Source organism: Dromaius novaehollandiae, chromosome 3 (genome assembly GCF_036370855.1).
Source record: "Dromaius novaehollandiae isolate bDroNov1 chromosome 3, bDroNov1.hap1, whole genome shotgun sequence".
In the NCBI taxonomy this organism is placed as follows: domain Eukaryota; kingdom Metazoa; phylum Chordata; class Aves; order Casuariiformes; family Dromaiidae; genus Dromaius; species Dromaius novaehollandiae.
The window spans coordinates 56,150,283-56,166,116 of NC_088100.1; the positions used below are offsets into that span (position 1 = coordinate 56,150,283).

A 15,834-nucleotide genomic window follows, 5' to 3' on the forward strand; every position below is an offset into this window, starting at 1 on the left:
CAGGTTCCTTCACTTTCCTCCAACACTCCCTATACATTTATTTCTTTGGTAAAACATGGTACATCTGCTACTACCAGTAATTCCCAGGTACTAGTTTTCAAATGAAAGACTAGGAAGTATTCCTTAACATACTTCTATTATTCCTTAACCTATCAGAAAACACACAAAGTTTCTCTCTTCCTCCTCCTATATAACATCTTTGGGGAGTTTAGATAAGTTCTTAATTATTTGCTTTTAAGGAAAAAATAGAAGCTTAAATTTCATGTGGGAGATTTTTTTTTTCCTAGAAAAATAACATTTAACAAATCACAAGTTGTTTTGATTTGGCACTTAAAATGCCACCCAGGATGTTTCCTATAAGCAGCATATTTGAAACTGAATATTAAAGTACAGCAGAAATACCCACGAGAAATTATGAATAAATTATTTTCTTTCTGATTACAGCACTTTCAGTTCTCATTTTACAGCCTGCAGAAATTCCCTGCATAACAGAAGATTAATAGCAACAGAAAGTTAGGCACTAGAAGAATCATCATTGGTGAAGCTGCAGTAATACCAGCCACAAAGGTCTTAGGGAAACGTTTCTGTTTTTGTTGGGATGAAGTATGGTCTGTAAAACAGACATTAGATGTGTCTGACATTAAGAGAGAAGATCACAGCCCCATCTGTTTGCACTGCACTGGTCACACAAACCCAGAGGGTTTTTAAAGCTCTTTTTAGGACTTGTCCTGGCATCAGCTGCTGGTCTTGTTCCTTCCTCAGGAAAAAAAAACATGCCTTTTTCAAATGGTGGCATGAATCTGAAGTGGAAAAGGCTCCCTATAGCAAATCAAGAGTAAAATAGGCACCTGGAAAATAGTGTGTTCAAACAAAAGGGAAGACATCTCCCCCATACACACACAGTGTCTTCCCCCCCCCCATCACAGAACTTGGTAACAGGTAATTAGCCCATCAGCAGGCTATTATAAAGGCACTCTAAAACAACTATGTTAAACATCTTAGTGTACTATTATGCGTTCAAGACTACTTATTAGTAGTTGTGTCCTTCTAGGTTCTCGTGCTCAAGACTTTAGCAAAAAAACCCAAAAAACACAGCCATAAAGTTTTTCTTTCAATGCCCAGCAGATACAGACCAGAATGTTCACCTAAAGAGACCCAGATGTCCCATAGCTTACCATACAGGACCTGCTGTATATATGAAAGCAGAATGCTGGACTTTTACCTCAAGTCGCAGATCAAAAACATAATAGCATGGGCAGAGCCACTGGTCAAGCTTTCAAATGCCAAACAAACTCAAAGTAACTTATTTTCTGGATGAAATGAACTTCCATACAGTCCATCCTAGATAATTTAGGAAAACATTTCTACACAGAAGTTAAAGCAAGCTTGACTTCTTTCTAAAACTCAGAGGCCCGTTCCTCAAACTTACTTGGTTCCCAGAGTTAGTACTCATGTAGGCTTTACAGCTGCTTTTTCATACTTATCCTTTACATGCCAAATAAAAATTATGAGTGGTCACTGTTCCCATAACAAGTCACACGATAGGTGCAAGTTTATTAAAAAAACAGGTTTGTAAGCTAGTTATAATTACGTGATAATTTTAAATGCTTACAGATGAAGTAAGCAGTCTCAGAATTCCATATATTAACTATATCTTTTTGTCCAGTAAACATTTTCTCATTTTTAAAAGAAATTCAAAATACCAGCGCTAACATCCAACTACCTACTATGCCTACCAAGTGAAACTGAGAAATGTAGTATGGATATAAAGGAGTCAAAAAAGGCCACAAGCCATTCTCCTCCACTGCCCCACTTCCCATAATAAAAGCTTACTTCGGAACAATTAGTTTACAAACAAGGACTGTCTAAACCACAAGCTGTAATAAATCAACCCATTTAAATGCTAGACAGGAGAGTTTAAGATCCTGGAGGAAGTGAGGAAGGCAAGTAACAGACCCCGCGCTTCAGGTGAGCAAACTCAGTTTGTCCAGGGACCTGACCACAGGATCCCATGGGAGACTGTCCTTAAGTGCAAAGGTGCTCAGGAGAATTGATTGGCCTTCAGGGACAAGCAGGGTCCACCCCCACGCGTGGGACAAGCCCATGGCAGGAGGCCAGCTTGCCTGGACAAGAATGAGCCCAAACCCCTGAGGGAAGGGTGCAGGAGAGTAGGCAGAGGTAGAAGCACTGCCCAGGTGAGGGGATGCTCAGCTGGAAACACCGTGGGATCAGAAGGGCCTCTACAGGTACCTCAGCATCAGAAGGAAGACCTAAGAAAACAGGGACCTGCTGCTGAACAATTTGGGCAAACTGCATGAAATGCGGTCATGACAAAATACATGAAAAGGGTCGAGCTCAATCTTTTTTCTTTGGTCTACCAGCAAGGCATGCTGTTGAGGCCGAGCAGCAGAGCCTGCTGAGAGAGGCGCTAGCCCTCCAGGGAACTACAGGCTGGTCAGCTTTATCCGAACCCCTGGAAAGAATGTGGAGCAAATCCTCCTTGAAAGTATTTCCAGGGACATGAAGAACAAAAACATCTTTGCAAACGGCAAGCACGATTCCCAAAGGCAAACTGTGCTCAACCAACCCAATTACTTTTTATGATGAAGCAATTGTCTCTGTGGATGAGGAAAGAGCAGCAGATACTGTTTACCTTGACTTTAGCATGGCTTTTGACGCAGCCCCCCTTAGCACTACTGCAGCCAAAGCAGAGAGGCATGGACTAAGTGGGTGATCAACAGGGTCACTGAAAAACTGGCTGGACTGCCAAGCTCAAAAAGCTATAGTAAATCAGTCAAAGTAAACTAGCAGCCAGTTACGAGTCACATTCCTCTTCGGTTGATCTGGACAACAGAAGACATCACACCAAGTTTGGGGATAATGCCAAAATGGGACAGCAACTGAGAAGCTGGAGATCAGGGCTCCTGCTCAGAGGGCCTCAGCAAGCTGGATGAGTGGGCTGACAAGCCTCATGAAGTTCAGCAAAGGCAAAATCTTATACTTGGTGTGGAATAACCCATTGCAACAGTACACACCGAGAACCTACTGTCTAGAAAGCAGCTTTGCAGCTAGGTGTCCTGGTGGACAACTGGTTGAACACAAGTCAGCAAGACACCCTTGCAATGATGAAGGCTAGCTATATAGTGTTAGCAAGTTAGCAGGTGTGCCTGCTTGTCAAGGGTAGTGATGAACACCACCTCCTTGACATTCCTGAGGCCTCAAATGGATGCTGTTCTCAGTTTTGGGCTCCCTAGTACAACAACATAGAGAGATTGGGGGGGGGGGGGGGAGGGAAGGGATATATGATGTATGAGAAAAGGCTGAAGGAGCTGGATTTGCTCAGACTAGAGAAGACTAATGGGGAGGGCAGGGGGAATCTAATTGCTGTCTTACCTACCTAATGGTTGTGTACAGAGAAAAGGGAGTCAAGCTCCCCTCAGTGGTGCATGGTGAAAGAAGCAGCAATGGTCACAAGCTGCAGCAAGAGAAATTCAAACTAGGTATGGTAATAATAATAAACAACACAGTAAGGGTCTTGAGAGACAGGAATAGCTTTGTACAGAGAGGCTGCAGAATCTCCATCCTTGGAGATATTCCAGGCTTGATTGCACAATGCTCTGAGCAACCTGATTTGTTTTTGAAATCAGTACTGCTCTGAGCAAGAGATTGACCACATGCCTCCAGAGGTCCCTTCCAATGTAAATCTTTATGATTTTCTTAAATGATGACATTACATGATGTTATTAATATATCTCTGTATACTTGTGATGTATTCCAGAGTAACTGCTATTCTGAGTAATATCTGCCCTCCACATGGAAAAAAATGGCAATCTCAGTACAGGGTTGAACAATCAAGAAACTCCTTTTTAGAAATTATATCATTATCAAAATAAAAAGCTGTAAGTGTAAAAAATAAAATTTGGTCTCTACAGAAATGGGAAGAGTTTGAAACATGAACCCCTACACTTCATAAAACTAGTGCATTTCACAATAAAAAAAGTTAAATTTAGAACATCTTTCTTCATAAGAAGCAGGATCTAAGTAAGGCAATGAAACTACTTTTTCAGTCAGTAACCATCCTGACTATCATAATCCAATGTTATATATGGGATCTTCACGACGACTGAAAAAGATTGCTTTCCGTCTATATAGGCTAGCAAAATAATTAAGTGAGTCTGAATTGCTCTCTCTCTCTCAATAACAAAATTATATGGTAAGCAGAAGCTTGTGGGAAAGAACAAACAAAACTCCAGCATACATAAATGCAGACCAGCCATGCCCCTGTAATGTTTTGAGATGATCAGGCTGCATAATAAAACTGTGTTTCCAAGAAGTCTGAAAACTTTTTTGCAGAGCATCTACTTTTTCAAGGTTTAGATTTGTATAACAAAATAATCTGTTCAAAACTGCTAACTGCTGAAATCCAAGAATTTCTTTGCTCCATCCCAGTGCTCTGGATTTTGCTTGCAGCTTACCTTTTCAATTTAGATGACTGTTTGTAAAGTCAATGCCTTTGATTTTATTCAGGGTGCTTATTCAGATCAGAGCTTGCACCCAGCAAACTACATCCTTGGGGACAGACGAGAATTCATCCTTTACCAAATGCACAAAGTATTTGGCTTTAATGTAAAACATTTTCATATAGAGAGATACAAATACATCTTTCTCTCTCTGTATATATATATACACACAAACACATCCCTACACATGCACACACCCCTACATGCGCACGCAAATACAGTGAACCTTTAAAGAAACTGCCTAAGAGGCTTAAGGGCTTTTCTTCAGAAAGGCTGCTTTTTGAAAGGCCCTTTTTGATCTGTGATGTCACCTTAGCCCTTGGCAAGGTCATAAACATTTTTTTGAAGATTCAGTTCTGGTTCAGTGCCATGCTTGCTCTAGAGCACTACGGAGTAGGACATAAAAATATCACTCAACTTGCAGTTTGGCATTACACAGCACAGTTTTTTCCACAGTGGTTCTTCAGACAATCTCATCAGAACAAAGCAAGCAGCATACAGCTTTGAAGTGTTATGACTTTTTAAATACATCGTGGTTATAACTCTCCTGCTCTCTAAGTGATAATTAGGTTTTCTGTTACATGACGGGGGGAGGGAGGATATCAGTCACTCCAAGTTATTAATATCTATTTCTCTTCTTTAAGGTCTAGTTTAAAGAATCTAATATTACTATCTAGGTCCAGGACAAAATTTGGAGTGCAGTTCTCAGAATCATAGATGGGTGGAGAACTATAACCACGGTACCAAGCAGCAGATTTCCCTACAGACAGCAGTATGGGCAAAGCTTTATTCTGACTATCACTATTCAGTGCACCAACAGATGTCAGTACTCAAGGCAGTGAGAAAACTGACAGTGGAGTTAAAGACTGGGTTTGCATCTGTGTGTGCATATCAGTGAATAGTAAAACTGCTATCTCCCTAAGCACTACTCTTCCAAAGCAATTTTTTTTTTAATCTTGATATTCTTTTGCACAAGCTACTTCCTATTTCCTTAGAAAAAAGCAGTCCCTGAACAAAAGATGTTTATTATGCAGGGAGCTAAGCAAAGGGAAAATATGCAGATATATTAAAAATAAATACATAAAAAAATAAAAAGGCACCTCACAGTGGTCTGAATGCTAATTAAAGAAGCAAGCCATACTGGTTTAATGCAATTTTATTAGAATGTTTTAAAAGCACACTCTGACTTTGAATAAATCATTGAAAAAGAGGTTTCATGTTGCCAAGCAATAAGATCACCCCTACACAAGTTAGATGATGTAAATTTCTGGAGAAAAAGTATCAGATATTGCTCCTTGCTTCTTTTTCCTTTCTACTTTAATCTTATGGAGGAAGCATAATACTGCCTCTAATGTAAATGCAAACAATACATACTGTCACATGAGAACTTCAAGAAAGCATGTTTTTACATAGAAATTGCAACTTCTGCTTCTATCCAGCATCAGAGAAAAGAGTTGATTCTTCTGAGAGAATTTTTGAAAAGCACACAGGAAGTCTTTTAATAGCCAGATGTTCCTAAATCATTAGCTCATTCCTTGTACAGCATCTTTTTGGCCCTTCACTCAATATTGCCTTCTCTGTCTCTTCTGATTTTCATGTCTTTTCTTACCTTATTAGAGCTCTGTATTTAAACAAAGGGCCTAGTTTCTTAGAAGTCAGACTTCCATCCACTTGCTTTATTTCTTAAACAATATAAAAGCCAAGGTACATACAGTTTCCAAGAGAGTGGGAGGACAAATGAAAGTAGATTTTACACTTGTAGCTACCTTTGCGTAAGAGACTGCATATCTCAATGCTCCCACAAGGGCTGTGAATGTTTAACAGTTTTAAGAATGTAACAGCAGGTTATGTGCTCATCCAATCTGTTTGAAAAGCTTTTAAAATTAGAGGCATCAGAATGAGCAATACCTGTATCTTCATAAACACTAGCTATAAAATCCAATCAGCTTACCGAGGAGAATTATAGCAGGCTGTCATGTTATTTCATAGAAGCATTTCTTTGGTTACAACTGAGTTCAAAGTGCATATTTCAAGATGCAAGAAAGGCAAGGCTGGAGTTTTACTATCCCACTCACCTTCCTTCAAAGCAGCACTGGACTAGAGCATTTCATTTCGAGTATTGTTTAAAATGCTTAAGCTGGTGGCCTAAACACAGAATCAAGGAGTCTCAGGCTCAGTCTGTCCCTGTAATGAACGTGGTCATTAACAGCAGTTCAGCAGCAGCAGACCACAGCTGCCCATGTGTGGTCTTGAATCACACTCCAAAACCCAGCTTTAGGCTGACCCCAGCAAGCCGACATGCCCAAGCAAGAGATCTGCAGCGGATAAGCATGAAGACAGCCTTTACGCAGCACATAGCAACAGCCCTTGGCTTAGCGGAGGACAATTTAACTGGAGCCAGGTAATCAAGGCCTGTTCTTAACCCTGCCACTGATGCACTGTGTGATCTCGCACAAGTCACTAGACCCCTCTCACCCCTAGAAAAATACAACTTGCTGACAAAGGTAAAGTCTTCTGAATGTTACAGGAAAGGCTGCCAAGTGCTCTGTTACAACAGTAAGTGTTGTAACACAGTTCTGCAAAAGGGTTTCATTTAATCTGTTTCAGGTAAACATGTGCTTTATTACTCACCAGTTATGTTTTCATGAGAGATCTGCAGGCCTGGTTATAAAAAGTCATGGAAAAAGAGGAAGCTAGAGACTTCTTACAAGTATGCACACATTTCTTTATATCAGATACTTTAAAAACCTCACTTTTTGGATAAAGAAAGTATTCACATGCACAAAAAAAGGATCCAGTATATTGAGTAACTGGTACATTGCCCATGTTGTTTAATTCATAGGCCCACCTATAGAATTACTTTCTGCAAGCTTACAATGGCAGTTCTAGAAATAACTTAGAAATAGACCACAAAATTCCTCAAAACTGAATGTCTAAAACGTATGTTAATAGTACAGTTTGTTACCAGAAACACACAGTACCAGAATATTTTATCATCATTATACCACCTTAGACTACAGTTTATTGCCAGAGAAGTGCTGCATTGGTTGACAGCAACAAACACCAAATGAAAGCCACCTTCTCCAAGTATTAGAACGTTGTTCTGCCAAGTAAGTTAGGAAGACGTATATTACTTAATGTGTAAACAAAAAACTTGCATGTTACGGTATTCTATTTAAAGATGAAAACCACAAAAATTTACATCAATGCTGGCTCCACAGACTAAAATTCCAGAAAGCGAACGTGCTCGAGAATTCTAATAGCAGTATACTTCAGAGAGCTTTCAGGGAAAGCATATCTGTCCAACAGTCATACATGTGGTAGCATAAAGAAGTTAATTATCTTCCGTAAGAAGTACTGTCTCCTTTCCGTCCACAATTTGCTTTCATAATTCTGTGCCTTCATTTACACGTGAAAAAGCTACTGAAGCCTGCCTGTCTACTACACTAGCATTTTTCCTCTGAATGAGACACATTTTTCAGCCTTAATAGTACATTTTAATAAACAGGTGGAATTTTTCTGCTTCAGTTTGCCTGAAGCATAGAACTACAGCCTTAAGTAGTTGTATTCACCAACATTACCAATTACTCCATTTCTCTAAGCTAACTGGCTGCCATAGGCTGCTACATAAATATTAAATACAAGATTACCACCATGAGAATCTAGCTTGTGCCAAAATACAGGAGACGTTCCATTTTAAGCTCTACCTCACTCCTTTTCATCACCTTATTTAATTTTCACCAACAGAGTCTTGTGTGTCTGGAACTTAGGTTTTGCCTCTACCTAAAACGTGCACAGTTTTCAGTTAAAGAATAAATCATGTGCTTGATTTTTTTTTTTGAAAGCCAGATGTTTTCCAGTGAACATTTAAAGCCTTTCCATTTTCCTCACAGTTCTAGAGGATCCAGTTGTACATGACATTCAGTTAGTTTTGGTAAATTTACCCATTAAGAACGTAGACCAAGCCTGAACATATTCCATTGCATAAGAAAATGAAACATTCCTTTTAATCAGCTCACAGAGGGCTGGTAAATGCTGACAACATGAACTAGCCATGGGAACTCACCCAAGTGCCAAAGTTTCTTGTTCCCGTCAAGTGTGCACACTGTCACAGGCCGAGATATTCATCCATCTCATGACGAACGTTCAAGTGAGACAGGCATTTTGCCTACCTGACAGAAACTTCAAGACATTTGATTGAGGCTGCCAGGTCCTCAAAAAATGGGGAGAACATGGCAGGCAGCCCAAGCAACTCACCTGAAACAAGGGGCTCCCAGAAAAGAAGGCACCAGGAAGCGGATGGGACACTGACTTGGCAAAGGCTCTTCACCGCTGCTATAGCTAATCATCCCATCATTGAGGCACTCTCATGTCTCATGGCAAAAGATGCCCCAGCCCCACTCTCCACCACAGCCTCCACTTTGCACCTGCTTCCAAATGCACCAGCCTAGCGGGGTCAACTGCTCCATTTGTACCCCATAGAGCCAGGCTGGCTCCCAACCTCGCTGGATAGCAAACCCAACACCAGTGCGGGTGGGCAGCTTTCTATTGGGCTGGTGAGTTGAACTGGCTCTGCAGAGGGTCTGGCAAGTGCCAGAGCCAAGAGATCTGCATAACAGAGTCAGTGCATCATAGTCTCAGTTACTTAGATGAAGCTTCTCTTCATCTTTCCCTGTCATTATCCCTAAGCAAGCAATTTAACATATCATTTTGTGACATTTTAGATGCTGTAAGATATCCTACCCCACCTCCAGCTGCCACTTCACAAGAGCACAGATCTTCCAGCAAAGCCTGGGAGAATGTCCACAAGCCCCCTGAGGACTGCCTTAATAGGTGTCTTATATGCTGAAGTTATGTGCCATTTTGGATACCCTATATTTAGGCACTAACTCACCTCCTTAGTCTTCTTTATAAAATTATTTAAAAAAAAGAATAGAAGTACATCAACAATGCTTTTCAGGAAGGAAGGCACTGTAAAACCCTGAAACTCAACTAGCAGATAAGAAAACACTGAAGATAATAGATAAGTGAAAAAAGAGTTGGGGGGGGAGCCAAGATTCATTTAAACTTCATTTTAAACTCCTTTGAGGAAACTGGATGACAGCTACAAGATGTCAACATTAAGGTCAGAAAGTACATTGAGAAAACTTAAAAATAAATAAATAATTGGATTGCATCATCAACATATTGCCGGGAATCACTACCTTGCTAACTCATTATGCTACCTCCTTTACCCACATCTTATTCTTAAAGAAATATACCATCAGGGAATGCATCTTTCTGCATTTGAAACTGGGAACCACTCAATAGGTGCACAGCACTCTTAATTCTTCCCCTTCCCCTCCTATAGTGGCCCCACAATCTTCCTCCCAAAAAAAGCACCGTGAATTACAGAAAAGGGGCTAGGGCTTCAGTAATTACTGCTACTGTATTTTTTTTTCCTATTCTCTGTTGGGAATAGAGTAGAAATAGGAGTTGGGAAGCAACAGCCCTCTGAAGTGCAGCACTCTCACCTGCTGCAGAAGGTCAGTGCAGTAGATTGAACCTTCGCTCTGAAAATGTCACATTGTGGAGATTCAAATTTAAGGGCAAAGGTAGGCCAGATCAGCTCCTTAAACAAGTTCCTGCTTTCCTCCTGAAAGGAAGGAGTTTATTCCTCTTTCTCTTTCTACCTGTTTCCTCCATACAGCACTGCTCCCCCACTACAGCCAGAACAAGCACTGAGCGGATGCTTCCATTAACCACTCCGACTCGCCAACTTTGTAAGGAACAAGCCAACTTTTTTTGCTCTGTTATTTTTCTGCTGTTTTAGTGAATTGTGACAGCTTTACAGACAGCTCCAGGGAAATCAAAGCAAAGCAAAAAGTCTTGTTTCTCACACCCCCACTGTCCATAAGACCCCCCAGCCCAGCAGCACCAGCATATCGGCCAGCAGGACAGCAAGTAGCAGGAGTGTGCAGGAAGCAACGTGAGGCCAACTGCCCTCTTTCAGTGGTGAGCCACCACATGCAATTTTACCATCACTCCTCCACATTATCAGGGAGTTCCAATCACACCCAAGTGCTGCTAGGTCAAGTGCACATTAGATCTCTGATTATATTTTATTTCCATGCTCATAAGCATTCTGGGGTTTTTTTTGCCCTTCAGGTATTTCTGAACTTCCCTGCAGTATTACTAAGACTTCTGGCTTAATCCAATGATTTCCAATTAAACTGCCACCACAGAAAAGTAGTAATGTTGAAACTAAACAAACAAAACAAGCAGGTAGGAAGTTCCGGAATTCATGCTACTAATGCAACCTCATTTGGGTTCTTGCTTTAAAGACAGCATGAGGTAACTTGCAGCTGCTGAATCTGTTTTGCTGCCTCATGACTGCTGCGCTGTCCAGCTCAAAGGTCTGATGCTCAGGAATGACAGTAGAACTAGTGAATAAAATTCTCCCCTCCAGGAACTCTCTAGTTGACTGCAGTGGTTGAGAGGTGTGGAAGTGATTGGAGCAGTGGAAGAAACAGAGAGCATGGTCATATAACTTAAGCCGTTGGATTCCAGTTTTCCAAGGATGCTTTTATCCTTAGGACGTGTCTGAACAGCACCATGCAATAACGCATAGAGTATCCATGCTAGCTATCTGGTTCAAGAGCAGCACAGCTGCATTAGTATGGTGCGCCACCAACACCAATAGCTTGCTGTTCAGCAGGATTAATTAGCCTGAGCAGAGTGCTGCACTAATGTGATTATATTGCTTCCAGTACCTGAGCTAGCTCATTCGTCCTTTTCAAGTCCTTTTCTCTGAAATGAAACAGTTCAGTTTCTGTTATTTTTCTAACACCTAAATAATTCAATCACTTCCCCCCACCCTTCTCAAGAGAGGGGAATTGGACTTGGAAAAGATTCAAAGTCAGATTTCCCTAACTGAAACAGCGCATCTCCTGCTTCCCTAGCCTGTCCCCACTATCTCTGTCCTCCGCTAATCACTGCTTTAGTTCACATCAAGCTGCCACCTTTTCCATACTATCTATGCACTTGCAAGTCATCCCTGGTGTTATTTCTGATGTCACTGCAGCTGGACAATGGCAGAGGCTGTTCCACTCACACATACCAAAATTTTTTCAGTCTCCATTTCCTTCCATTCCCCCTTTTTACAGACAGGAAACAGATACCATGGGAAGCACTTGCTTGAAGGAAGGGCCCTCTAGTTTATCTAGTCAGTGACAGTGAGTGACAGAAGGGGAACATCAACCACAGCCTCCTCATTCAGGTCTAGGGCTCCAGGTAAGACACAAAAACAGAGACCAGCATGAGATGTTCCAGGTACCCAGACCCTGCTCCAAGGCATGGAGATGTCAGAGCATTGCTGAACCTGCCTGAAGAGCTCAAGGACTAACAAAATACAACTCTTCACTGATATACTTGAAAACAGTGGTATGACTTTGTTGAAACCCTCCTGAAACATTTGGCCTGAGGAAGACAGTCAGTACAGGCAACACCAGGTCAGCCAGTAAAAAAAAAATTAGCAGAGTCACAAGCAACTGACAGCAGTTTTATAACAGGAAGTATTGGGCAAACTTCATTGCAGGCAGTACTGCCAGATCTCCTTTCAACGTCTGCAGGCAATTCATCATCTGAAGAGAAATACAGCATGCATTAGTATCTAGCCTCTGGTCTACACCCCTGATCCATCATAAGAGGACACTGGTAGACATGGAGGTACACGGCTGCAGAACAGTTACTACACACGCACTCAGAACAATGGCATTGTCTTACAGAGTGGTAAGCGGTGCCAGCAATGCAATCTCCACTGCTGCATGTTTCTGTGTCCCACTTCACCCGCTTGTTAAAAACTTTTAGCAACTTTCTTATTTTTCTAGTCATTTGTGATACTATATTGGTCTCGATACTAAATAAAGTTAAAGTTTCTTTTTAAGGGGAAATTTATAAAGTTTCACATTTTTTACAAAACGTATGCCATAGAAAAAATAGGTAAAAGTTTTATAACAAAATTTAGTCAAGAAATGCCATAAAATCACAATCCATATCATCAATCACAAACCATATTAGTTAGCACTGGCTAGACTTCTAAACAATTCAACTTACAATTTATAATGGTATATGAACAAAACCTCTCTAAGCACTCTCCTCCCCTCTGCTTTACACCAACACGTTGATGACATGGAGGTCTTTGAGGACAGGAACGCAGGGCAGAACAACCTTACTCCTTGGCATTCTTTTCCTTTAAAGTAGTCTGCTCCCCTCTGTCAAAAGTACCCACAGGAACAGATTCAAAATTTGAGTCCTAGTTATACAACATACATTATGCAATTCGGACTCAAATTCCAGGCTCAAGAGACTATGCAAGCACAAAGATTCTTGAAGTTTGCACCACCAGCATGCAAATACAAGGCACAGGGAAAGGAACTTGAACTGGCAGTTTCCCCAGTTTGCCCACATGTACAGTTTAGTACAAAGTTCGTATTTGCAAAAGTTACAATTTAAAACTCTTTCTAAAAACACTGCAGATTAGAATTAGTTTGCCAGTAAAGTTACAACATAAAAAAAAGTGGACAAAGAATTGGGAAGACAGGGAAAATGGCAACAAAAATGGCAATATATGAAACAATAAGCAGCTAAGAAAATAACAATTTAAGCAGAATAGGAAACACTGTTTTAACATCGGGGGGAAAAAAAAGAGAGAGCAAGGCTCATCCTTCAGAAAAGAAAAAAATCAATCAAGAGCGATGAAGTAAACGGTATGTTAAGTTCAGATGCTGACTGAAGAGGAAAGGAAACTCCCAGAAGCAACAGAAATAATATCGAGGGAAGCATACTGAGACATGAAGAAAATAAAGATCTGAAAACTAAGTACAGGCTTTTTGTCATTTCCTATGCTTACATTGCCAGGCATCTGGTTTTGGGGGTTGCTGTACTGTCAGTGGCTTCTAGGGTGAAGTAGGGGAGAAAGAAGAGTGATCAGATAGAAAGTGAGAAAAAAAATGAAGAGGTCCCAGGGTATGTATATAGGTAAGTGCGCAGACATACACAAACATACAAATATATGCACACATACACATGTATCTACATATATTAAAAGACATAACTGGACTAGGAGGCACAGTGCTAGACCAGCAGAAGCAGTGGTATACTGAGGTTTTACCTTCTTCCTCCAGCTTATTTACTTGTTGCATCTAAGCATTCCTCCATAGGAAAGCACCAGCTCTTTTACACTAGTGAATTTAGCACATCAGGTCTGGAGCCTCGCTATGCCAGTTCCAAGTACTTCTAGCATGGCAACTCAAGAGCACTGGAAAAACAGTTTATTGGTACTTTTAATTGTTCTATATACCTCAGGGAGGCTGCGTGTGGCTACAAACAAGGGAGAAAATTGTTTCTGCACACTTTTAATATGTGGTCTGTAACATGCACACTTGAGAGTTTCTCCCCTCAAAATACCTTTGCATTGGCATTCATTGCCAACAACTGCTGCATAATTTGCTAACGTAGTTAAACTGGTGAGAGGACTCCAGAGTCCAGACCACAACTCGAGATTTGTGAGAGCTTATTATCTGACATTTGGGCGATGCCAGTGCTCGCTTTTCATGCTGCTCAGTAGAAACATGCAATAAAAATAAATCAGTCCAAACAAGGCTAACGATGTTTTGCAAACGCAGAAATACACAGAAGTTACAGCCTCATCCCCGTCTCACTTCCATCACCACAGAACAGGAAACATGCGCTAGTTCTTAATTCACAAACCCTAATCCCCACAACCAGCTGCAATCGTCAGTTTGATAAATAAAGCGGCCAGTAACAGCAGGAAGTTCAACTATGCACCAGCCAAACTCTTCTGCTGTCAGCAGAAGCCTACCCGCTCCCGACAGGCTTCACCTACACGGAGTGTGGGGGGTTTCTGCACCGGGGGACTTGCAAATGGCCTCGGAGCCGGCCGCGCAGCACGGACGCACACGGGGCCCCCGGAGGGCGTTTGTCGCGAAAACCCGAACCGGGCGCGCCTCGCCGCCCACGCCGCTCTTCAGGCGGCCCTCGCGGACCGCGCTCTCGCACCCCAGCACCGCCGCGACGTCCGCGCAGCGCCGCGGCACGCGAGCGCCCGCACGCCGCGCGTGGGAAAACCCGCGCAGCACGGGGCGCCCCCGGCCCCGCGGCAGCCGGGGAGCAGCGGCGAGCGCCGCCGGGGCGCGGGGCTGCGCGGCGCCGGCGGGGCTGCACGGCGCCGCCCGCCGGGCTCGGCTCGGGCTCGCCCTCGCCGCGGCGCCGCCGCCGCCACGCACCTCTTTGATTTTGTCCCTCCGCTGCCGGACGGCGGGGTCGACGGGCTCCTGCCCCACGGCGCCGGCGGGCTGGCGGAAGAGGCGCTGGGGCAGCCCCGCGGCGCCCGCCTCCTTCCTGCCGCGGGCGTCCTGCAGAAGTTTCTCCTTGTCCTGGCGGATGTCCCTGCGGATCTCCTCGGGCAGCTTCTGCAGCGTCTCCTTGGCCTCCCGCAGAGCCCGCTCGTGGTCCGCGCGGATCCGCGCCAGGCTGCCCGCCGCCGCCGCCGCCGACGACCCCGCGGGGCCGCCGGGCTGCGGCGGGGCGCGGGGCTGCCCGCCGGGCGGCGGCGGCGGCGGGCGCAGGGCGGCCGAGTGGAAGAAGACGCCGCTGAGGAGCTTGGAGGAGTCGGGCAGGAAGAAGATGGCCCCGAAGCAGAGGGTGATGAAGGCGCTGAACACCAGCAGCAGCACGAACTTCTCCGTCAGCCGGAACGCGCCGGGGCCCGCCGCCTTCCTGCCCGCGCCGCCCGCGCCGCCGCCCCCGGGGCCGCCCAGCGACCCCGGCCCCGCCGCGCTGCCGAACAGCGGCAGCAGGCTGGCGGCGGGCATGGCCCGCGCAGCGCGACCCGCCGCCGCGCAGGGACCGCGCCGGGCGGCACAAAGTTTCCCCGGGCGCCCGCGACAACTTTTCGCTCCCCGGCGGCCGGGCTGGCCCGCTCGGCGTGTGCGGGGCGGGCGCTGTCAGCTCCAGCCCATGCTGCTGCCGCGCCGCCGCTCCGCCCGCGCGGAACTGCCGGGCGGCCGGGGGCGGGGCGCGGGGCGGGGCGGGGCCGCCGCCGGGGGGCGGGGCCGCGCAGGGGGGCGGGGCCGCGTCGCGTCGCGCCGCGCCGCGCGTGGGGGCTGCGCGGCCGCGAGCGGCGCCTCCGCGTGGCGGCGCGCGGGGCCGCTCGGCCGCCCAGGTGCTGCCGGGGGGCGGCGCGCGGGCCCCCACGTGCCCGCGCAGACGCGCACGTGCGCGCGCACGCCTCGCGCCCAGATGTGTGTGCGGG

General features: G+C 44.6%; 1 protein-coding gene across 1 annotated transcript in view; it reads right to left on the reverse strand.

The window, feature by feature from the left end:
• The window catches only part of MAN1A1 (mannosidase alpha class 1A member 1), a 147,161-nt gene extending 131,573 nt beyond the window's left edge, over window positions 1–15,588 (reverse strand). The window contains exon 1 of the mRNA XM_064508926.1: window positions 14,807–15,588. Within this exon, the coding sequence (XP_064364996.1) occupies window positions 14,807–15,394 (588 nt within the window). The 5' untranslated portion in view covers window positions 15,395–15,588. The remainder of the gene's footprint in view (window positions 1–14,806) is intronic.
• Between the last annotated feature and the right edge of the window lie 246 nt (window positions 15,589–15,834).